General features: G+C 36.5%; 1 protein-coding gene across 2 annotated transcripts in view; it reads left to right on the top strand.

Annotated features, from left to right (window-relative positions):
• The window catches only part of MTA3 (metastasis associated 1 family member 3), a 136,698-nt gene that overhangs the window by 44,249 nt on the left and 66,569 nt on the right, over nucleotides 1-25,880 (top strand). For both annotated transcript variants that reach the window (XM_040612034.1, XM_040612033.1), the window contains exons 7-9: nucleotides 8,135-8,237; nucleotides 17,725-17,824; nucleotides 22,248-22,436. In XM_040612034.1, coding sequence (XP_040467968.1) covers nucleotides 8,135-8,237; nucleotides 17,725-17,824; nucleotides 22,248-22,436 — 392 coding nt within the window. The remainder of the gene's footprint in view (nucleotides 1-8,134; nucleotides 8,238-17,724; nucleotides 17,825-22,247; nucleotides 22,437-25,880) is intronic.

Below are 25,880 nucleotides of genomic sequence, written 5' to 3'. Positions count from 1 at the left end.
TTACAAGCTATATTCAAAGTATCTGTATAAAAACCCAGAGTCCCTCCTGCACACCTGAAAATACCCAGAGAGCACCTAGAAGTAGCACTTGCTGTGCATTCAGTTCCATTTCTGTAAATTTTGGATGATGTACACAGAACAAAGCTTTTTTTTTTTCTTTAGAAGAAAACTTCTAAAACTTTTCTCTGCTTTGAAAAAGAAAGAATTCCTTTAGAGATGTTTCCTAATGTCTTCTCTGTTTTTGTGCTTCTTACTGCAACTCAGTTGTAAGAGCATTTGTTTTAGTAGACCTGACACATCAGATGGAAACTATTAAACTTGAAGTTCAAGCCTCTTAATGTTTGGGAATTTTGGAATTGCCAGATTTTAGCTTAAATGCGGTTACAAGTAAAGAGACAGATAAGAAACTCATCTACATACTGTTTGGATTTTTAACATTATAAAAGTTTTGGATGCTTAGATTTACTGTATTGTATTTTCTGGTTCATTAAATGCTTCCCTTATACGCTAAATGTTTATTTTCATTTAATGTATGAAAAATGTGTTTTAGAATAGTGAAACCCAACCGTAATCTCATGAGGAGGCATCTGTTCTGTTACTTTATGGTACGCAATACTCCCATATTTATTGGAAGCTTTGCATTATAAACATAGTGTTTTATGAATTCTTTTCAGTAATGTTATTTAAAAATATTTGCTGCCTTTTGGTACAAATAATTGAGGTAATAAGTGCATGTATAATTTTGATCGAGCAAGCAGTTACGTAGATTAAGCTGGTTCTTTTATTCCTTACATACTTACTATACTTAGAATATACTAATATTACGTGGTAATGGAAATTTCAGAGCTTCAAGTCTTATTTCATTCACAACTTCTATCTTAACGGTTAGATGGCAAGTTGGAAGAGTTAGGCAATTAGAGCTTATAAAAACTGTCTCAGCAGTTGAGGTATGTGGGTTGTTCTGCTTGGGGATTGTTGGAGTGGTTTGTTTGCTTTTTCCCCTTGTCCCTGCCCCAGATTGTGGAGGCAGGTTTAGCTTTCTCAGGTTTGCTTTATGCTTGAAGAGAAGTCAGTTGGAGATTTATAGTTCTCATAACAAAAGAGCCGTGATTTCCTGCTGTCTTCAGGTTCTTGAGGAGGCTTAGGCATCTGTTCTCATTCCTGTGTTTGTGAACCTCCTATTTTTCAACAACTCGAAGGAAATGGTTAAAGTGGCTGTCTCCTCTTCTGCCTTCTGATTGCACTGCAGCATGAATCGTTCATGCTGCATTGTTGGTGTGGAAGGTTTTCCATGGTTGCTGTATGTATATAATCGGAAAGATTTTGTTAATAATAGCTATAGAGCCTTGGCTGAGGTTGCTCAAATACTAAATGAGTTCTGTCGGGTAGCCAGTCTTATGAAGGATCGAGCTATTTATTGTGAGCCGTGTATATACTTATTATCCCAAATAATGTATCGCAGTGAGCACTTCAGTCACTTTTTAAGCAGCAACATCTTAGTGTTTAATTGACCTCACTGGTTTTTTCCTGCCTCAGTGACTTTGCCTAAACGGGCTTACTGTAAGTTCAGATTTTTGTTTTCTTTGCTGTTTTACCTGAAGTCTGAGTTTTCTTTGAAATTTATTCTGTAGAATATGAAAAACAGGTGTCAGATGCAGATGAAATGTGGCTTTTGTACTTCAGTAAGTCAAAATACATTTCACCCTGAAGGAAAAGTTCTTCTCCACATGGTGTTTTGTTTAAATTTATGCAGATGAATAGTCCTATTTATCTTTTGAATACTGTAGTCCCAGGGAATTTTGCATGTTGATAACATGAAGGTTTATTTTGTTTTTTAAATTGCAGGACCAGAAATTTCATTTTAATTTAGTGGGGTCTTTTTGAAGAACGCAGTGTCTCTGCATTGTGGTATCCCCCTTTCTAAAACAAGGGTTCTAAATACTGCTAATATTCACATGTAATGTGGTACTGTTAATTATTTAAGCACAGTGTAAATGACTCTGTGTATTCCTGAAAACTGTGTTACCTCATGTGTTGTTATTTCAAGAAATAAGAAACACTGTTGCAGTCTGTCTGTATTCAGATTGGAATAGGAGTTGACTACTGCACAGTGTCTAACAACCAAAACATCATCTAAAACTGGAGGTGAGGGGATGGAGTATCTTGGTGCAGGTCGCATTGTTCAGATTTATTCACAGATACCAAAGGAGTACAATAAGATAATTCCAAAATAAAAGTGAATTTTCAGGTACCTTTTCAATAGTTGAATACTTACCCTTGCCTTTGAACTGCAGGTGACCTTGTAGTTTTATACAGTATATTAATTTACGTCACTGCCTTTAGATTTGCCATAAAAAGGTACAATGAAAGGGCTGACTTTTTATTATTTTATTTCTGTGACAGTGGGGATTCTACCTAAATGTGACTTAATGTAAGGGCTATAAAGTGAGGAATGGTGTGATTTTAGGGCATTACGCCTCTGTGTTCTCCAGTTTGTGGAAGTACATTTTATCTACTGTTCTGCAGGGTTTTAAGGAAGAGGCAACCTAGTTTGTTCCTTTCTTCCAGTGAAGGACATTCCCATAAGGCAGCCATTCTTGATGAAGCATAATGGAGAAGTTGGTTGTTACTGCGTGGTTATGATTTAGTTTATTTTGAGCCCAATTGTAATTCTTTTTATTTCTAGGAATTTAATACATAATGAATTAAAGCTCTTTTGAGTGCTTTGTGAGGTCTTGTCTTTTGATCACCACTGATTGATTTATGAGCACTGTAAGGCAGAGCACTGAGACAGCTCTAAGGTCATTGGAGTTTGAGGCAGTTTTAATTCAAAAGGGATTTTTCAAGTGAAGAATGAATTTTATTTTTTTTATAGACTAGAGCTCCAGAGGATAAGAGGCAATTGGACTGTGCATGTTTTATTGGCTTAGAAAATGCTCAGTAGCAGTTTAAATTGCTGTAGACATGATGGGTTTGTATCACCTGTTACCTTTCATTTGTAGTGTCTATACATGTAGTCTTTATATAGTCCTTCATTTCTAGTCTTCATAAATGCATTGTGTTCATAAATGCAGTTTTACCATAAGATTTGTTTAAACATACACTCCTTATCTGAATGACTAATTGAAATCTTGAATATACAGCTGTCAGGCAAGCTAAGGGTGGGAATTTTCTGCAGTTGAAAGGTAAACATAATGTTCCTTTTGCCTACACTTTTGAAATAATCTAAACTTTCTCATGTTAATTGAATCAGAGAAGTTATTTGCACATAACTCAGTTTTATTTTTTGTAGAGTTGAGTGTAGGTTCTTGAACTTTTTTTCTGGATGATTTTTGATTATCAGTACTGGTGGGAATCAAAAATCATTAAAAAAATAAATAAAAATTGAGTTATAAGAATTCTATGTCTGCAGAGCTTTTATGGTGAGAGAGTTGTAATTTCTGTTAGTTAAGACCAGCAGTCAGCTCCCAGTTTACCACAATTTCAATTATGCAGAATTGAACTCATTAAGTGCCATTAGATAAAGTTTGTACATCCACCTGAAAGATGTCTTTCCTCCTATACCTAATGTAAAACTTATTTTCCCAGTGGCAATTCAATGTTTTGTAACCTGCTTTCTCAGTTAAGATGTACATTCCTCCACAATTGGTTGTTTGCCAAAAGCTTGTGATAATTAAGCTCTCTGTATAAATGTATAATTCATTTTATGCGGTATGAATATGCTGACTGTTTTAGCTGTTTTAGAGGGCAACTAATGAACTTTGCATTGAAGGAGAAAGCTGAGATTTTACTTCAGACAGACAAACTTAGTATGTGGAACTTTATTCATCCCTAGACAGTATGAGAAAATCCAATGTGGTGCTATTTTTCTCATCTGTAAGTTAGAGGAAACAGTTGAAATAGCAGCATGAGAAGGTGGTTCATGGTTTGAAACCTCATTTTCAGTGATTAGTTGCCTATTTTTACAGTGTTATCTAGCACATGAAGCTGTGTTAGAAAGGCATTAAAGATTACCTGCAGTTAGTATTCTATTGCCAAAGAGTTCTGGCGAAAACCTGCTGAATGCTGTATCCACTAAATCTGGTCGTGTATTTTGGTAACAGGAATTTCACTGTGTTGCATGCTGAACTGGGCTAAGGGAAGATAAAAACTGACAAGTACCTCTCTTCCCCATCCTTGCAATGTAGCTAAGGGGTATTCCTGTTTCACAGGCACAAAACTGAAACACAAAGACGAAGATACTGAATTTACTTCTTAGATACATGCAAAGTATTAAGAATATAAGCATCTGCAAATGCCTTCATGTTTATGTGCTTAGGTATCTAGTGAGTGGGTAATTGATGCATGAGTCAAACCTGCTAGCTGATTGCAAGAGATTGTATCAAGCTGTGAATGAATTTTCATGGTAGGAGGAACTCTGCAGTACAAAGTATTGGTGTGGTGTCCATCTGCTGTCCATGGATATGTCTGCTGCCTTGCTGTGACCAAAAAATCACAACTACAGATTTTCTGTCCCATGTGATTAAGGATCCAGCAGCTGGTACCTCTGTTTTGCATTTATGAGTTTGGATTGAAGTGACTGCTAAATTACTTTTTGAAAAAGAGAATAAAAAGATATTTTGTAAAATAGTGTTCATTGTGCAAAATATAAAAATAAGACATTGTACCTGACAAAAGTGGCATCTCTAAAAACTGTTCTCCTGGCTATTTTTCAGTCAGGTACCTTATCAATTGTTTGTCATTAAAAGCAGAGTTGGCATTGTCTACCTGAAAACCATATTTTAAAAATCCAGCTCTTACAGATTTCATATTTCAGTTTCTTAAATGGATACTATATTGCTACACTGTTACATATCTGTAAAATTAAAACAGCTGCACTCTCAGAAAAATTTTAATAGTTCATATTGCAAGTTTTTTTTTTCTAGTTGGATATAAGGAGAACATAGAATTATGCTGAATCTAATGTACTAATTACCTTGGGTATATTTATCTGGAGGAAGTCAAGTCTGAAAGACTAAGTAGGGCTTTTGTTTCTTGTAGTTCATCTTAATTACATTCAGTTAAAAATTGCATTTGGTTTCTTACACTTTTCTGGGGACTTTATCATGCTCTCCTTTGTTTAGAATAACTAACTGAAATGCAAAACTTAATTTTTTCTTTATTTTTTTTTTTTAAGAAAAGAAATATTTTACTTTTTATTAGAAGATAACTATGAGAAGTAAGGTATTGAATGATTGATAAGGAGAAAACCAGGCATATTTCCGGCCATCTACTAATATTTTCCAGTAAAATTAATCTTCAGGATTATATTGGCTATAATAAAATCATAAGCAGCACTCAAAATAAATTGGATACACTGGTGTGTTGTACCATTCAAAAAAATAATCTAGCGCTTCTCAGAAGCTGTAATTGGTATGTTATTGGTGGTGAGGGAAGGTAACACTTGTAAAACCAGGACCTGAGAACCCTTCCAGATGCAACACTGAAAATGTTGAAAGTTCGGTTTATGTCCTGGAATTTGCAATATAAAGAATTAATAATGTGGCAACTTTGATACCTGTTCATTTTGAATGTCTTACATTTCTGTGTCACATTCAACGATATAAAAAATAAATGTAGTGGTGTTAGCAGAGAAATTGCATCCTAGTCTTAAGGGGTTTGCTATGTTAAAAAACCTATAGTTAAGGTACAGGCATAACTAAGGACAGACAGCTCAAGGAAAACGGGGTGGGGTGGGGTTTAGGATTACTATTTTGAAAGGAGACCTCTGTAAAAAATATCAGTTTATCTTGTGTGATCCTCTTATACTGATTCTTTCAGCACATTCAAAGGAAGTAAACAGAATTTTTATCCCTGAAATCAACTTTTCAAAGATCTCTACAGCACCACTTGACTGCCTCCATGATTTGATCTGTTTAGGTTACTTTTCTTCCTGTTTAAGTGATAATATCCTGCCATTTAAGTGGAAAATTAAGAATGAAGCGGTTTTTTAAAGTGCGGTTTGGCAGATACCACATATCTTCTGGAAACCTCTCTGTCTACCATTGTTGCAGTAATATTTAATATTGCAAATATTACATTAGATGTATTTGGATTCTTTTAGTGTTTCGTTGCTCATATGGTATTTATGTCTACTACCATTAAAATACTGTTTGGCAATATTTCAGATTTACCTTTATCAAGATTTACAACGTTTTCTAGTAGCAAAAATTACCTCTAATTGAAGTAAGATGTGTAGTATTGCAATTTTTGTAATATTTTTGCAAACTTGATTCAGGAGAGTGACATGTTTTGGCTGAATACCTGTGTTGTGGTTTTATGATGTTCTGTCTTTGTGAGAAGTATACCCTGCCTGAGTAGTGTTATGATTTCCAGGATATGATGTCTGAAATAGTTAACTAACATTAAAGATACTTAAAAACTATATATTAACAAATTGAAATTAGGTGCTCGGAGATGGATTGTAAAATGTAGAACATGACCCACAATGTGTCAGTCACAGATAGAAAAAATTAATGTATTGACAGTTGTGTAGTCCAGTAAATAAGTTTACAGACCTAAAGTCGTCCTCAAGGCTGCCAGAAATTAACAGTTTGTCTCTAGTACTGGATTTGAATTAGCTTAAGTAGAAGTCCCATTAGGCAGGGAATTCTTTATTGCCTGCGTATCAGAAGAAAGTAGCTTACTGGGTTTTTCTGAGAATGTGACTGTGAAATTTGTTCCTAAAACATTAGCCAGGCAGCACGGTGCAGTTCTAACTTGTGTATTTGGTAAGGATAAATACATACCACATTCTCATTTCCTTCCAGAATGAATGTGCTAGAGAGACTCACCATATATGATCAGATTTTGGAAGAGCCAGTGTTTGGTTTGCAGTCTGCTTCCAGACTCTTTCAAGTGTACAGGTTATTTCATGCCTTGATGATAACTGTGCGTGTTTATAGACTTGCTGTTTTCACGAAGTTTTAACAAGTACAGATAAAATGATCTTCCGTGTGCTCAGAGAGGTACCTACACAGCCCAGATTTTCAAAGGAAATGGAATGGCTGTATTTGAGAACAGATTTGTATTCTTGTAGTAGCTCATAAAAGTCAGAGACAAGTACCGGCAGCCAACTAAATGCTGGAATTTTTCACATATTCACTGAAGGAAGAACATGCTTATATTCTAAAAAACTCATTGTCGTTCCTTGGTATAACTTTGCTGTTGTCATACATCGTTGCCACAAATGTGTTGGCCACATTCCACAGGTAGATCTTCTCTACTAGTAGAAAATGTGGTGCCTTTGTAATGTTTCTCATTTTGCAGTAGAAGTTACTGGTGTAGTAAAGACAAGATTTAGGCTTCTGTATAAACATGAATCATTGTAGTGTCTTCACACTTCACTGTTCTTCCAAACAGTACAAATGTCATACTCATGTAGTAACGAACACAGAACAATTTAAATTTTGGAAACCGCCACCATTGTTTCAGCCAGGTGCATGTACACAAATTGTTCCGTTCAGACAAATGAAGTTGGGAAATGATGATGTAGTATATAGTAACTTTCTTGTGCTGTAGCCTTATATATTATTTTATAAGAGGATATAACTACTCAACATACATACCAATTTTAATAGTATGATTTGTGTTAACAATACAGATAATGTAGTGGCTAAGAGCAAGAGGTGAAAAAATAATTAAATGTAGTAGGCAGTATTTTTTTTATGATTTTTGTTTTGGGGGCATAGAATACAAATTGGATAGAATTTAATTGCTAAAGCTGGTTAAGTGTAAAATTAATTTTAGTATGGCTTAAGTGAAACGGTAACTTTGATATAGTTGAGAAGCAATTTAAAGAAACCACTGGTTGCTTAGGTTATGGTTTCAAGTTTATAATCACATTTTATTAAAGTTCTTTAATACTGCGCCTCCTAAGAATGCCTCCTTAACTTGAAATGCTGTTGTCAAGGGAAGATAATGTATTTTACTGATGCTGTATTTTGGAATTTAAATGGATAACTGCTGATTGTTAAGTACTCTGTGTGTGTGTGTTTTTAAAAATGTACAATGTCTCTCTTAAACATAGTACAAGAAATACACAGAGAAAAACATTGTGAGTAATAAGTGTTTTGTCCCATCTACCTTTTGACAGGAGAATTAGATGACAGAGAACAGGCAAAGCTGGAAGTAAAAGTATGGGATCCAGATAGCCCCCTTACTGACCGTCAGATTGACCAGTTTTTAGTTGTAGCACGGTAAGATTAAAATCCTCTAATAAAAAAAAATTCCTTTTCCTTTTCCTACTGACTATTTATTCCCCTATATCGCGTTACTCGTTTGCCATTTTGTGAGCCCTTCTCTTTCTCACAGTTAGCTAAAAGAGAAAATCAGACCATAGCCTTCTGCATATTTCTTGAAGGTAACGTTACAGAAGAGAGAAAAAGAGTTTTGGAATAATGTCACATTCCCTATATTTCAGGTTATAGTAGAATTGGATACTTTAAATGTAGACATCCGTCTGTTGTCCCCTCACAGTCAATGAAACAGGATTTCAGTGCTAATATTTCAGTCTTGTATTATAGTACTTGGAATTTTATAGTGTAAAATAAAAGTTAAGAGTAGAAGTAAAATGTTAACAAATGAAACAGATGCAGAACTTGGCCAATTTGCATATAAGCTGAATAATATACAGTGCAATTATTTTGGATGAATGTTGAAATAAAAGTTTTGAAGTGATGCATTTCATTAGTGGAAAAAAACCTGGTCAGTTCAATTTTATAAATTAACATATGATTATGCAGATTTATGAGGAATATCAAAGCCCTTGATATTCATAAATACCTTTAAAAATTATTTCTCTAAGTAAAAAAACCCCAAACCAACACCACCAGCTTTCAAAACTCTATACTTACTAAAGGACACGTTTATACTCATAAGATACGGTCTGTTTCACCTGTCCTGTGATTCATACTTCCGAATATAATACAAAGGTACTGTTCTATTGATGCAGAGAACTGTTAATCGCAGCTAATGTAGGGATTTTATCCTGATTCACTCCATCTCCTGTACTTCTTGTAACCTGGTTGCAAAGCGCAGTCTCAAATCTTCTCAGGCATATAATCCTTTTACATTGTTTCCAGTTTTGTTTTTCATTCTTTCTCCCTTTGAACAAAGTATTTCAGGAAGGAAATAGAGAAGTTGCTTTACGTTTTCTAGCTTTATATGTATGGTGAAATAGGTTGCCAATTTATTGTTTTACAATTCAGATGCTGATCCACCTGGGTTTCTTCTTTCTCCCCTATCTTGAGTGCTGTATCCTTTCTATACAGTAGCAAAAATTGCCTGCCCCTGTTGAATTTCCACACAAGCCAGAGGGTGTTAATGTGCATCTGTTCAGAAGATCACAATGCCTGGTGCGTGCTCTGTAGAACAGAGCCCAGAAAATAGAACTACTTCTATCACCAGCAATATAATACCTGGACATGTATGGGCAGACATCATCATTTGGTTATGGGGTACCCTAAAAAACTATCTGCATGAAGATTGCATGCATTTTTGAAGGGTTCATTCTTTGCCTTTGCATCCCTCCACTCCCCATTTTGCAGCCACTCTGGGGAGCTGAAGTAGTATACTGCGAAGCTGAAAATGTTCCCAGGGGAGTGTGCCAGTAAGTGGTCTACTGGGAAGTGACAGAAAAAAAATGAAATTTGTAGAGAAAAAAATTCTTCTCCCTTGTTCACATTAAAACATCCTTTGCAGTGCTGTACCCTGACCAAGACTGCATTTGTCTACAAGTTGATGAACGCCTGTAGAGGAGGTTTCTGTTGTGGTGGGAATGGGTCATGGTTATAGTTGACTAACTGTAACTCTCCAGCGTCCTGTGGGAGGCAATCACTAATGACTAGCTGTAATCAGGTGTTGTTCAGGTACCACTTTATTGATGTTCTTCCACAAAACTCCATCTTTTAAGCTGCTTTTGAACTGACAGAAACTATTTCCAGCTTCCTATGTACTTGTATTTGCAGGCTGCAAGGTAACGTTTCTGTTGCATTAAGTGCTTTTGAAATAGATTTTTCACGAATTTGTGGAGAAAGTTCTCCAGTGATGATTGTGGCAGCTTTAAACTTAGTACGTTGTCTGCTTGCAGGTGAAGGCTGTCATTGTATTGGACCTGTAAATGCTGCTTGAGTAACAGTGGAGTTGGTATTATGGTCTGGTAAGCTGTGCTTACAGACACAGAAGATAGCTCTGCTGTGGCCTAACTGCAGTTCACTGGGCATTGGCTGTGCCTGCTGGGTTTCTAGTGAGAATGGTATTGCTCTGGTTATGTTCAGTTTTGCAAATTTGAAATTCTGACAATAGGAACTTTTTCCTAAATGCTTTCCTGTATGTGATTCTTGGTTAAGTGTGTGTATGCTATCTTTGTTTGAAATTGTAAAAGCATTTTCATGTGGTCCTTTTCACACGCTGCATCAAAGGCATCGAGTATTCCTTCTCAGTTTTTTCAGTCTGCTCTGGTTGAAGGAAAAATTGCTTTTTTCCTTCTAGGCTTTAGCTTTTTCAATCACACAGGTGCTCTCTGTTGTTTTTTTAGAAGGTGTTTAAATACTCTCTTTTTCTGTTTGTGTTGTCTGTTTGCAAGAACATTTATATTTGTCCTCGGGCATGTAGGTTTCCCAGTCTTACAAGGTTTGTTTACTGTCTCAGGAACGAGGGGCCTTTTTTCTAGGTTTATGTATATTTGCTTGGGCAGTCCGGGCCTGTCACTAAGCCCTAGTATGCAGTAATTTGCTAGATATAAATTAGTAGAGTATGCCTGTCCAGTCCAGAAACTGGAGGTAGCAATGCCAGAAAAATCTATGGAGATCTTGGGGGAAAAAAACAGTACTTGAGTGGAAGGATCCTTAACCTTGAGCTCCCTAAGTAGTCTTGCTTGACTCTGTGGAATTACAAGTTTTTAAAGTACTTCGTTGCTACTACTGAAGCATACTTTGGGCAAGGGCTTTTGCTTGAATTAGCAAAAGCATCTGTTAGGAAAGCTTGAGGCATCAGGCTAATGTATTCTGGTTTTGAGTTGTTCTTTTGGGTACTTCGCTGTCACTCACTGGCAATTCCAACACCATTTTCTACTCCACTCAAAACAGCTTAATCAACCAGTTTTTGTTCTCTTGTGTATATTGGCAACAGTTCTGTGTCTACTAGCTTCAATGAACAGGACTCTGAGAAGCTGCAACATCAGTTTTGGATCTCCCCATGTTAGCAAATAGTACAGTATTTGTAGAATTGCAGCGTGTGGTGCTGGGGACCTAGCATCCACAGCGTGCACATTCTGAGCAGTTCTGGTTTTAGGCTAACTTTATCCTGGTCCTGTGGACTAAATACCTATGAGTATGTGGAACTACCATTGAACTGAACAGAAGTCCAGTTTGTATGCTACAAGATGCCGTTTGATGTTGGTTAAAGTGCAGTAGATAAAGATGCTGGGGACCATTGTTTTGAAGCTCCATTCCTGATTTGAACCAAAACACTGATATTGATGCACCCTGTTTTCTCCAGTCATCAGTCTCTGTCATTCCTAATATACAAGGAGCATTTCATTTCCTTACGACATCTCATGTTCTCTTTCTAACTATTCCAAGTTGCATAGTATTAGGAAATGGAAGCTTTCCTATTGTGTGTATAATAGACATAATAGGTGTGTCTTTTTTTTTTTTTTTTTAGTTTGTTAAGGAGTTGAAAAGGGTCCTGACCAGACTGAGATGTGGTTAGGAGTTGTGGGCACCAGTGTGGACAGGTGCTGAAAGCTTTAGACCTTTTAGACCTGAGCCCCTCCCTGCCCCCACCTCCCCCCCCCCCCCCCCCCCTTTTTTTTTTTTATTCCCCCTACTTCTGTTTTCTTTCTATCTGCTAATTCATTACATGATACATTTTTGGTACGTTGTAGTTCTGTTTCCGCACTGTATGATGCAGTGAAACAGTTAACAACTTAGTTCTTTTATTCTGCTGCATCTAACTACATTATCAGCATAGTCTTCTGGAAGGAATATCTCTAAATCACGCTGTTTTCCAGACATTTGTGGTCTCAACTTATTTCCAGCTAAACCAGCATTTGAAAGCCTAATTAAAACAGCCTTAAAGCATTGCATCTCTACCTTAAAATTTTGTTCTTTCATTTCTTTGATATTAAAATGGCATTGCATACCTCTGGCTAATATAACTTCTTTTCATTTGAATGCGTTCTTATTTTTTGATGTAAAATCACGGGAGAATGGAAAATTGCATGTTAGTCATTTTGAATTAGAGCTTGATCCTTCCTGTGTTGTTCCCAGTTTATCACTTTCTCTAAGACAGTGGTTATATTTGTTTTCTGTTGGTTACTATTGATTTAGTTATAAGTGCTTATGGTATATTGGTATATCTGGAGATGTATTTGTTACACAAATTTATTCTAGAGCAAGGAAAGGAACACGATGCATCTTCAACAGGCAATGTGTCTTTTATTATACCGAGGAAAAGAATACTCATCAACTGAGAACAATAAGTAAAAACACTTAAAAGTGTGCTCAAATAGTAATACTCCATTCTTGCCAGATAATTCAGTGTAGTCAGTGGCAGGAGACAGGACTCCCAAAGCTCATCAATGACATAAATACATAAATGTCACTGGCTTGAAAGCTTCAGTAGTACTGTGCTTCTGGATCTCTTTGGGTGGTGAGAAGTAAGAGGAATGTGAGTCATTAAAAAGGTAGTGAAACTTTATGGCAGAATTGCATCATAAAATTATGCAGTAAAGATTGTGAAAAATCTTGATGCTAATGCTGCACTTGCAAAACTAGATGTTTGCTGGCAAGGTGAAATACAGCATCTAATAGTAGGCAGATGGTTTGGCAGTAAAAAGGAAAAATATTTCACATCAAGTTTACTAGGAATATCAAAAATACTACATTTCTGCCTGTCTGTCATGCTTGGCCAATACATGTTTATTCCTTTGTGCATTTTGTGATGCTGTATTTCTTCTTCAGCAAATTAATTTGAAAAGAAGTAATTCAGACTTGGAGCTGAATTTCTTTTTTGCATATTTTTTTATGAATTGTGATCTATTGTATTATAAGGAAAAATTTTATGCAGGAGCGTTTTCATGGACCTGCTTTTTGGGGGCTATAAATCTCCTCTGTGACTGTGAAATTGCAGGATGGTGATGATCGCTTAAATCATATCCTGTGAATTAATTACTTGTACGTATCAGATTCTATTTCTGTTGAATAATAAAGATTTCATATATGTTCCATGTCATTTAGTAATGAAACTGAAGGTTAGTTGTGGTGTGTGGGGAACATTGTATGTAATGCCACTCCCTACCCTAACCTTGAGAGTCTGTCAGAGAAAAAGTCATGGCAGGTGACTTTTCGTGTTTATCATGTCACCTCCCTTTGCACTGTAAATATCTGAAGTGATAATAACGGAGCATAGCACTGTACAGGCAGTTGCTTAGGAATGCAAGGAAAATGTGTCTTCTGGAACTGCATCATTTTATTTTGAATATGTTCTTCATGTCAGATTTTGCATTATCCAGGAGTAAAAATCTCAGGGGTATTTCCCAAATTTAATTAATAATGTGCTGGTGACATATCTCCACTGAAGAAGATTTTTTTTTCTTCTTCTTTCCAAGATTTTAAGTATTACGAATTTTTTAAGGAGCAATCAGGTGTTAATTGGCTCTTTGTAAAATGCTGTTACTGATAGTCTAAGAGGTCGTCTTGCAGGACCGTTCCCAACTCACAGTAAAGGGGAACATTGATGTAATAAGGGAAACAAAGAGCTTTCCTAATAAACAGGAAACCACCAAAGATCCACTTAATTATTTCCCTCGGAAACGTTAACTCTGAGGTGAGGTGTAGGTCTCATTCATTAGTTTGCAAATACGTGAGGAAAATTGTGTATTTGCAGATTTGTATATATGCAGAGGTGGCTCACTTTGAACAGATTTGTCCAAAGTATACCCACTACAGTTATCACCGAAACAGAATGCATAAAAGTGAACAATTTTAAAATATACATCCTCGAATTAAAAAGGATCTCTGTCTCAGCTGGATTTTTGAGAATGCAGGGGAGAAGAAAATTGAGTTACTGGTCTGGATCCAGAACTTTCCAGCCCTGATTTGATGCTGGACTGCTGTTGCTACTGGGGAAACCAGTGGCTGTTTTCATCCTGATGCATAGTTGCTGTGGTTCCGTATTTTCTTTGGTAAATAACGTCCCATTTCAGAACTAGTTTCTGATGAGCAGTTGGATCTTTAGAAATGTGTTGTGACAGTCTCTTGCTTTTACTGCTTCGTAATTTCATTGGCTACCACTAATACTAACCTTACGCAAAAATTCAAATAGTTACTTCCTTTAATGTCTTAGACCTGAGCTATAAGAAATGTGGAACAATGTATTTTCTGCATTCAGTACTTAATCTTAAGGTTTGCCCAAATGTAGGGTGTACAGGCACAGCAAAAGGATGATGAGCTGCTTCATCCCTGGAGAGCTCACTGTCAGGGTTTTTTGGACACAGATGTTGTTGAGTTTTACTGAATTTGTAGATTTATTCCATTGTCTTCAGTCCTGGCACTGAATTATCTTGATTTATGTTTCTACGGTTGTCAGCTGAAATCTATTATAAGTCTTTGAGACAATATTTTTGGTTCTGGTCTTTTAAGAAAATTAAAACAAGGAGAACCTGACTAAGGTAACACTGGATCATTTGGTCTAACCCTTAAAGCTTTTATACCTGCTTGCTAATACAGCCTGTGCAGAGGGTGATCTCTCTGCTGACAATGCCAATTGTTTATTTTGTCCATCTCTTTGCCACCTGTGTAATTCACTGTCTGTGTGCCTTTTGGCTGTAGCTTATTTTGGCAGGTGTGGGGAGTGGTGGTTTGTGTTTGAAGTCTCAGTACTTTAATTACTCATTGAATGACTAATTTGTGATTAGCTTACTAAGTACATTTTTTTAATGTGTTTATTATTATTGAATTAAATACAGTTTCAGTTAAATATTTACAGTTATTCTTAGGGTTCTGCCAACTTAATGGGAAATTCACCTTAAAGATGTCTGTTTAAAAAGAAAAAATGGGTAACTAGAGTCTGACTTCAGCCTGTGTTGGCTTAACACTGTCTTATTTTGGTAGCAGGTAGGTGCAGTCGTTAGTGTGTCTTCTGGAAACAGGCATTGGTTAGTTACTTTTTTCTTCATAATATTTTAAAAATAATTCTTTGGTATTATTAGCAAAATAATCATGCAAGGAAAAATGACAAAGGAAATGTTTGACCTTTGTATAAATATTTTCCTCATGGCTGTATTTTAAATGGAAAAACATAAAATTTAAGGTATTTTAATGATTCTGAAATTAATATTGAATTTTGATTTGGATTACATGGCTAGATTATACAGGGCACTGTATATCGCTCTCAAGTTTTGATACTATTTACTACTTAACAGCCAAATGCTTTAGCATTCCTACACGTATTTGGATTCTCTGAAAAAATTACTATTTTTCAAAAGTTTCCAGGAAAAGGTGAACTGGAAATTATGTTCATCTCAAGTACAGCTGTAGACACACATGCCCCTGTTCTGGCCCCCTGCAAAAAAAAAAAAGAAAAAAAAAGGGGGGGGGAAGGCACACTGCCTGCATTTTATAGTAATTCTTATTTGTTTTGCACTCACGTATCCTGCACTTCCACACAGCATTTCTCTGATGGTTGTGATCCTCTCCTACTCTGTACACAACTGCAATCAATATCAACTAGTGTATCAATTCTTTCCTCTTTACCACTTACACTATACAGCTAAGCTTATTTCAAGTGTCTTAATTTTGACTTTACGTGCTAGGCAACATAATTGACATACTCTTGGGCTCTTGAAGTCAGCCTAAAAAAGTTTGATGTGCGAGAGAGTGACTGTGAGAACATACTCTGTAATTTTCATAGCATACAGTCAAAAGAAAATAGTGTTAATTATGCAAGAGGAAGATAAGAAGCCAGTAGGTAGCAGCAGAAGGGAAGTTCAGTCATGCCGCATGCTGCTTTGCTGGTTTGAACAGTAGTGACAGAAGGATCACAGGAAAGACTGTTTAGCTACACCCCTTATCAATGCCAACACGTTTAAAGGGGTTGACTGACTATCAGGAAATGTGTTCACAATAGAGCCTTATTCCTGGGACTGATTTGTGGACAAATACTGTTTTATGTACTGCCAAACCTTTTTTTAAAAAAAAGAAAATAGAATATTTGTGTGTGTTCTTGGTACGTATTTGCCATCTCAAAGAGGGAGCAAAGGATGTGTAACAATGTTTGAGTATAACATTTATTCCACAGCCTTTAGAAATTTGAGTAGTTAGTATCTGGCGTGTGTGAATCACTGCTGTTAAATCTTAGCTGTGTCTTTTAAGTTTTTGGCAGCAAGTACTGAAACTTGCATTCAGTATTAAATGTTTTGAGATTCAAGATAAAATTGTAGTAACATGTTACTACCAGTTTCTCCATGATCAATAATACAACTTAGTGAGTTAAACCCTTGATCCGCATTACATTATGGTTGAATACTGAGTTTATAGTACACAGTAATGTGACACTTCCAGTGTGTTGGTCTCTGTCAATGACATTCCTCATTGGTGTAATTCTGCACTTAAAAGTTGTTTGGAGTGTAGTTGCTGAGTGAGGCTCCAGCCTTTAGTCCAGCGGCTTACACCGTATTAAAAATGTTAGGTGAATAATTGAGTCTTTGAATTTAGAAGGACTTACATCATGTCATAACTGCAACAAACAAATTTTTTTTTAATGTCATGGTGACATAATGTACCTCAAGGGTCATTATGCAACTCCAGGTACTGGAGCAACTTCTGTTCTGTTAATTAATAATCTTTCTCACGTGTTGCTGCATCTTTGCTCATTTCCTGTGTGATATGTTGAGCCCAGTCAATGTTTCTTACACATCTTTCCCTTCACTGTGCATGGTATATGGATATGCTTCCAAGAAAAGTTTGCAGTTTAAAGCAGTCACTATCATGCTAATTTTCCATCTCTATTCCCTTTTGTTGCTCTGGTGAGTATAGTAATTGCCATGTATAATTCATCAACAAAAGTGGGGGGAAAAAACAGGTAAAGATTTGGAGAGAAACATGCCCATTTCAATAATGCTGGAATGCTTTTATTAAGTAGGTTGAGAAATCCATTTTTTTCATTATTACTTAAAACCTGTGACAAAAATATGATTTTGGAGGTACCTTAGACTAAGCTAATGTGCTTTCTTTGCCTCACTAATGGAAGTGCATGCAGTATTGAAGTAAATAAAATGTTATTAATTTCCTCATGGGAACGTGGTGAACCCCATTTTCTATTTGTATTGGAATCTGTTAAACGGTGTTGTGGATTCTTAATAATAGTCGCAGCTGTAAGACCCAAACTGAGTAGGATCTTTGATTTCATAATTAATAAAAAATCGATACATGAAAAAGTTGGTACGTTAGAATTCTCTGAGTATCTTTTGTTTCTGTGCTGTTCTTTTTGGTTGTTACTTTTGTGGGAGAAGATCAAAGTTTTTACTGCAGTGTGTCGTGATTTGTCTTTATCAATTTTTCCCTTGTTAGTAAAGATCTGAAATCTTAAGAGTAACAGTATGTGACTTTTATAGGTAGTCTGATAATAAAAAAGAGGTTATATCTTCCTGTGTATTTATTGTCTGCTGTTGCTCTGTTGTAGTGCGGTTGGCACGTTTGCTCGAGCATTGGACTGCAGCAGTTCTGTCAGGCAACCTAGTCTACACATGAGTGCAGCTGCTGCTTCCCGAGACATCACACTGGTAGGTGGCTTTTTAAAAACCCTACAACTTTTTTTGTACCTGTGAATTCAACAGTACCTGTTACTCGGGAGTCCCTGTCCTCCGGATAGCCGTTTTCCTTTGGATACCTGTGTGCGCGGTGCATGTGTGTATTGGTAGATAATCCCGTGTTTTCCATGAGTTTATTGGCACTGCCCTTGTAATGGTTATGTAAATCACTTGACTTTAGCTGAAATCTATTTAAATACAGTATCTTCGTATGTAACAATTTGCACAGCAGAGTAGATAATACACACTGTATAAGGATTCATTCTGTATAGCTGATGAATATTGTGATGTAAAGTGTGTGGTAATAAAGCTGATTGAAAACTGTTTAGGTAATATTTTGTACTTACTAGATGTGTGTGTCAGTCAGTTTTCTAAAGGATAAGCAGCCTGACTCTGTAAGCAACTTTTTGAAGAATATTATACCAAGGATCTTTCCTTAGTTTGTTAAAGTATTCACTGTAACGTAAGCAGCTGCATCTTTTAGAGAAAGTTAAAAAAATATCAGTTACAGACCAGAGGTTTGTCTCTGAACATTCATATTGGCTGAGATGATGAGATATACTACAGAAATAAAAGTGTGCCAGGAGTACTATAAGAGCAAAAAAAATAATCTTACTGTTTTGTAGAATCAAGTTTGACTTAGTTTTCCAAAGACATCAGCAGTTTCTGTGTATTAAGTATTTGTGTACAGGATCATGAAGGTGATAGTTAAAGCTAAAACAGATCTGCTATTCATTGGATACTTGAGTATCTGAACTAGAGAACACTTGATGAAACGAACAGATCAGTTTCAAATAGCTAAGGTACTGCCTTATAAAGTGGCTAGAGAGCCCCTGGAATTGTCACACAAAATTTTGTGGGAACAGACAGCATCAACAGGTTGAAAAAAAGGGGTTAGAGAAATTACGGACCATGGATCCATAAATGGGTACTGAGGAGTATGGAGAGAGGTGTGCCATCTAGCATTCTTGATTCCCAGGGTTTGTAGATACTGATGTATGAAATGGGAATTGAATTCAGATTCTGGTTAGGTTCACCTACATATTTTCTCCAAGTAACATCCCTTGGTGCTGCTGTCAGAGAATGCTTGGCTAGATGGCTGCCTGGTGTGATTCAGCAGGGCAGCTTTTGTAGTCCAGATAAAATATATTCATTAGTATGATGGTAAAAATATTTTATTTCTTACGTTTTGCACTGTACTCAAAGGCTATTAAATAGGAAACTAATGTAGCTTGGACTACAGTAGTATAGTAAAGGCAGTGGCAAGATACAGTGTTTTCAGTAATCCTCAAAATGAGCCTTCTGTTTCACTCTTGCTGATAATGACCTTAACACGATTCTGTTCACATGAAATGCTTTACTTTTTCCATCAAAATAATTCTTTAACATTTTTGATTTTATTAAGATTTCATTGGATTAAGGATTTCTAACAAGTCCCACACACTACACGTCCTTCTCACTGTATTCAGTGATTAATACATTCATCCTTATAGCAATTTCTTCTTGTTTGGAAGTGTATGTGCAGTGCTGCTAATAAAGGGATACATTTAGTGTTTGAGTGCTGTATAAATGTTTCTCCATTGCAAATGATCCATTAAGTTCCATTACACTTAATGAAAGGCATATCTTACTATGAGGCACCAGGGGAGCCACCCCAGTTTAATTACTGTGTCTGCCTGTTCTCATTTTCCTACCCTGTCAGCTTTTTAAAACCCTTCTCTTTTGGTCTTTGGCAATATGCTTCCTTCTAAGTTAAGAAAAGACATATTTGTCGTTATAGTAGTTACTCTTTCAGACGTTCCCATGTTAATTGGGAGCATATTTTGAGCAGCAGTTAAAGTTAGTACAGACGTTTGTAGAATTTGTGGTGTGTATCATTTATGCTTTGGGATGGATGTAGGTGCATAGCACTAAGAAAATAATACTGTTGGTATTGTTAATGCAAGGCAGATAACCCTTGCACCTGAAGTGCTACTAATGGGCTTTCTGTACACCACACCTGTGGCTTTCCAGTGTTTCTAAGTAGTTGTTTCAATTAGAGATGACAATAGACAGACTGATAATAAAAAAAAAAAATACCCGCAAAAAACCCAAACCCCAACAATAAATGCAGAGGTTATAAACATGACTTAAATTCAGGGTGGATGTACACATTAGGGAGATCTTGCACCTTAACAGTGAGAGGCTGCTTTCAGGCTTCCTTATTTTGGAAACATGGGGAAGGTAATGAGACAAGGCAGGAAACTACCAACCCTACTGAAAGACATGAAACAATGTGTGTTTACCTTCTTATGTGACAGTAAATGTTATGTTCTTACAGCGATAAAGACTTGTGAGACAACCAACCAACTGAAACTTGCATTTCTGACCTTCTCAGAGGCAGTGGTTTATTTCATAATGAAAATTAATCTCTGAGAAGAGAAAGAAACTGGGAAGACTTTCCGTGTGTTCAGATTCCTAAACATTGCTTAGTGCATGCGCTGATGATGGGAGCCATTAAAGAAAAACAGGTTGATGGAATCGCTGGCTCCTTTTGGTGGGCTTGTTTGGGAGAGCCCGTGCTACTTTACTGTAAGGATGTAAATCTGGTGTTGGATGTCTCTTCAAAATGAAAAGTATGAACAGGTTTTTCCTTTGCATTTTGAATGATGTCATTTTAATGATTTTTATTAGACTTCCGTATATGTGGCTCCTAAGATAAACATGCTTAAAATATTACTGAATTATAGAATCTGTACTGATTCCAGTTTGAGTGCTTTGCTGGGAGGCGGTTCAGTATAGTTAATTTAACTGACTATTGAAATTGCAGCTGATTTGGGAACTGTATGTTACAGCTTGTTTGCAGCATGCCCTGTCATTCTCTTTCTTCCCAGCTCCATGCAACCTTTCCTTAGCTTTTGGTGGATAGTTTCTTCCTTTTTCTGCTTCATTTTGGCCTTGAAGTTCCCTCTATCTGTGTGGCTAATACATTTCCTCTGGTGGCACCCCTTGTCTGTGCTGGACAGTAAGCTCAGGGCAAGAGTTCTTACAGAAGGGTGGTTCTTCCTCTGTTCTTCAAGCTCCTGTTTGGGAAAGGCAATGCCAGGTCTTCCCAGCCTCTTGCTCCTTAGGTATCAGGTATGCACTAGTTGTTTCTTGCAGTCCTGTCATCCTTGGGTGAAGCAGATAAAAAGGAGGTTCTCAGGAGTGAGTGAGTTTAACAAGCCTACAGAAAGCAAAGAGTTGTTATCATGGGAACTTGTTAGTGGTCTGCGGTCACAGAACAGCTCAGTGAAGACAGTATTTATCCACAGAGTTCGTTACGTTATCTTTTCTTCAGTAATATCAAATACTGCTTTTTGGAATCTGTTTATTACAGATGGAAAAATAAACATAAGGTAAAAGCAAGATCCAGATTTATTAATTTATTTTGTCTTTTTTAAGAAAGTTTGTACCAGTGAATAGATCCGGATTTAGCACCTGGTCAGAAAATATATCTACTGCTTCTCCACAAGGGCTGCAATTTCAACAAAGAGTTAAGCCTTGGTAGCACATAAACAATAAGAGTTCGGTCTCTAGGCCTGGTTCCCTCTTTGCCTGAATGATAAACAGTGACAATGGTTTCATTGGACATTCTCTGATCTAGAGATTGTGGATTTAGACATTGTTACATGTTTTCGTATCAGAATACTTCATTTTAACCGTGGCTTTTTCTCACAGCTGGTGAATTTGACTTGAAACAGAAGTAAAATGACATCATGTGTGATAATAGTGACATTACTTCTTGCAGATGAAACAGTTCAAGAATCTTGTGCTTGATAGCTTTCAAAGAGTTATACAGAAAGCTGGAGAAAGACTTGAGCCGCTCATAGGAGGTGGGAAAAGACAAGGAGGTTTCATTATTTGCAGTACATTTGTGTATGGGAGCTCAACTGCAATTGCTCTGCAAGTGCTACACTGACACATAATGCAAGAGTGTTCTTTCCTTGAAAGGTTTCAGGTGTCCCCTTCATAAAGATGAGTTTAGGGCTGTCTGAGAGATTGAGTGCTACAGTTACAGCTCATCACTGTGGTGGGACAAATGGGTAGGAGACTGATGTTACACAGTCACATGCATTATTGCACTTTATACCTCTTAATACCTCCTTCAGCACAACAATTTATGATTGTGATGATGGGGTCTTTTGGGATGCTGAATCAGAAAGGCTTCTTGTATGTTTCTCATTCCCAAATTAAGTAAGAAACAATTTATTTTCCTGATGTTCCACAGCAGAAAACCTATGATATCAATATAGATTATAAATTTAGCATTAGTTGAGGCTTCTTGAATAGCTTCTAGAAAATACTACATTGAATTTGTATTAACTGAAATGGACTACTGTCTATTTAAACATGGTTTTTATTTTCTCCTCGCTAGTTTCATGCAATGGATACACTGCATAAGCACAACTACGATTTGAGCAGTGCCATCAGTGTTCTAGTGCCACTTGGAGGGCCTGTCTTGTGTAGAGATGAAATGGAAGAGTGGTCAGCATCAGAGGCTAGTTTATTTGAAGAGGCATTGGAAAAGTATGGCAAGGACTTCAATGACATTCGACAAGACTTTGTAAGTACAAAAGTAGCACACTTCTGCATTACTGTGTTTTCACATGGGTAGACATAACTGCTTTCTGTAGGTTTGGAAGATTAGCTAGAGGGGGAAGTGTCTGTGGCTGATACATCTAATTAACATACATACACATTTTACCTGGCTGAAAGTCACTATGCTTTCTTGTTCGGTGCTGTTCTTTGGAAAGATATTGACAGAAGAAAATCTTTCATGGTCTAATACCAGGTAGGATGTCTCATGCCAATGTGTTTTGAAAAGGATTTTTACAAGGATTTTACAAGCATCTGGGGAAGTTGCGACAACTTTTCGGAACTTTTCCACAATTTCTAGTGAAATTCATTAGCAGCTATGTGGCTGATTCCCCTGAGTATTTTTGGAAAGCTGGGATTTCTTGGTGAGCAGTGCGAAGTCTATGTTCTCATAGCTTTTAAAGTGCACTACTGGGAGTTATTTTGACATATTAGGTATTTTGGCACTTCTGAAAAGTAAAGAAAATGTTTTCCAATATGTTCTAACTCCACTGATTTTGGTACTGAAGTATCAGACTATGGGGCGGCAAAGCTGTAATTTGCTGATTTCTAATGCAGGGTAATGAAATGAAATTGATTCTAACACTGATTGCTAGTTCTGCAGGTCTGGAAATTTTTTTGCACGTTTCTTGGAGAGCTTCTTTCAAGGAAAAAGATTTCCTCTTGTACTAAGTTAAAGTTGGGCTTTGTGAAAAGGTTAGGGTTTGAGCCAAAGGAATTCCCTTATTTAAGACTGAAGTTGATTGAAACATTTTCACAGCAATCTCATTCTGCTTGACTCTGAGAGCTCAGATTTATTTTCTTTTCTTTGCCGAAGTTCATTAATAATCTGTGTGAAGGGAAAATGGTACTGTATGGTAAAGGTAGAAGTCCTTCTAAATAAGAGTGTAGGACAGTGGGAGGAGGCTTGGCACTGAGCTAAGCTGTCTTTCCCTCACTTTCACAGTTCTGAAATGAAACACATAATTGAATGAAGGTGGGAAGGGAGGGCTATTGTTTTTCTGAAGAGCTGACATTTTAACAGGTGTATTATATCTGTGTGCTTAATTTTGCAATTCCTAAGGGAGAAAATGTTCATGGCAGTCATCACAAAGGTTGAAAGTTACATCATGGATGGAATATCTTGTTAAATTCAAGAAAACAAGATTGGAAAAAAAGATTTTATGGTGTTTTAGAACTGAAAATCGTATTGTAAACTAATTCCTTATTATTTCTCATATAGATAAATGCCCCTCAGCTGCAATTGGACAATAGTTTAGTAGCTATGTCTTTTAACTAAATGTTTCCTAAAACATAGTATTTGGCTTTACAAAATGCCTTAAGCATGTAAACAGATTTTATTGGCTGTTTACAATATGAGTCCCAACACAATTTGTGACCAAGTATACCTAAGTCTTGTCTTTGTTATTTATATAATAGTTATCTTTTCTGTATAATTGCTCTGTTATGTAACACGTAATTCTGTTGATATGCACACATTAAAGTGATACAGTGGAATAATGTGTTGCAGGAGTCGCTTCTGAATTTGTAATGTTCAGATACTAGATAATTGAGTGAGTCTAGCAGAAGCTGTTTGAAATGTTCAGATTTATCAAGTAGAGTCCTGATACCTTCCCTCTTTCACAGAATCTTCCTTCCCAAATCACAGGTGTTTTCGTTTACCCTCCTCCCAAAGTGAGAGAGACACACACAGATCTAGGGGTATGGTTTCATAGCCTACTCGGGGCACGTTGATGATGAGTCAGTGCTGCAGAAATGGATGTGGGGTCCTAATTAATTATTATCTTAAAATTATTTATTATTAATAAACCCATTTAGTTAAAGCAGGGATGTTCTCTATCCTAAGTCACTTTTTTTACCTTTGGAAAAGCAGCATGTCATTTTTAAAGCATCATTAGAAGAACATCTATTTCACATATAAATTTATATGACATTGGTAACTTAGTGCACAGAATCTTGATCTAACTCAATGTAATTTGCAATCTTTCAATTATATTAATCATTGTATAATCTTGGGATATCTTAATTTCTCTAGAGAAAAACTTATGTGTTCTCACTTGCTGTGTAGCATTCTTAAAAGTACAGGGATTTGAAACAAACATTTGGTTTTAAGTAATCATCTAAAATAGTCCCTCAAGATTTGCGTTGTTGATGTGTGAAAAGTTTCTTGCAAGGTAAGGTAGGTATAAATGTGTAGCACTTAAGCAGTGATTTTCCATGAGAATGCATTTATCTGTTATCATCCCTCTGTTCAGTGGCGAGTCATAGAAAAGTAAGGACTCTCATATGCGTTGTGTAAGCACTGACATTGAAGCTAATGAACTGGTAGCGCAGATGCAAACTCGTTCAAGTCTCCACATCGGATCTGATTATAAAATTAAATCCCTTGGTGCCTGAGACGGAACTTAAGCAGTCACACAGCACAGGCAACACTGTCATGTTGCATGGCAGAAAGTGTTGGTAGCAGTGTCCTGAAGCAGAAGGGTTATGTGGTAGTACCTTGCTTGAGTCATTAGATGCCAGAGGAGTTGGCTTTTTGAGTCAGCCTGGATTTGCAAGACACGGCAGCTGCGATTGAAGCCTCTACGTGATAGTTTGTAAAGGGCAGGCTCATTTACTTTTCCAGCAATTAACAAGAACTGGCATTATTTGACTTTCCGTATACAGCTCCAGCATTAAGCTATAAACATTTAATATTAGCAAGCAAGAAAATTGTTACAAATTAAATGGTATAAAGGAGTTCCCTTTTTTTTTAATAGACGGGAGAAGCTCATTTGTTACCAAATTACCAGTGTAACCTTTGAATAATCATTTTCATCAGCTTATAGGAGCTCATTTGTTGAGATGCTGCTGTCTTTTAAGAACCTGTATGAATCCTAATTAAGCTAAACTTTTTAAGTTAATTGAATTTACTTGATGTACTTGAATTGCTTCACATCCCAGGACAGTAGAATAGAAGACAACTGACTATTTATGTTTTCCAGCTATTAACTATTTTCCTTATGGTAAGAGAGGGCTGTTACGCTTGTTAATTCTTAGCTTTCCATTATCCACAGTTTTCACAAATTTATAACAGTTATAAATCTCAAATATGGCATGAAAGGCCTTGGGAATCAGACTTGAACAGTTTATGGAAAACAGAAGCAGCATTTTTCCAACTGCAGGAAATTGTGCAAACATGCCTGTAATTTAACGTGTTCATTTCAAAATACTTTATAATCCTAAGTTTTTCTTGCTGCTATGATCTGAGTGGTCCATTTTTACCCTGAAGAAACTAAAGAAACCAAAAATGCCCTTGTCCCTGTTTTTGTATTGCTGACATCTCTTTGCTGATTTTCTCCTACAAAAATGTCACTCAGATGGTCATTTTTACTTCTCTCAATTAGCATTTAATAGAATGTGGTAATGACAG

Source organism: Falco naumanni, chromosome 12, assembly GCF_017639655.2.
Source record: "Falco naumanni isolate bFalNau1 chromosome 12, bFalNau1.pat, whole genome shotgun sequence".
NCBI classification, from domain to species: domain Eukaryota; kingdom Metazoa; phylum Chordata; class Aves; order Falconiformes; family Falconidae; genus Falco; species Falco naumanni.
This window is presented reverse-complemented; position numbering and strand designations above follow the sequence as displayed.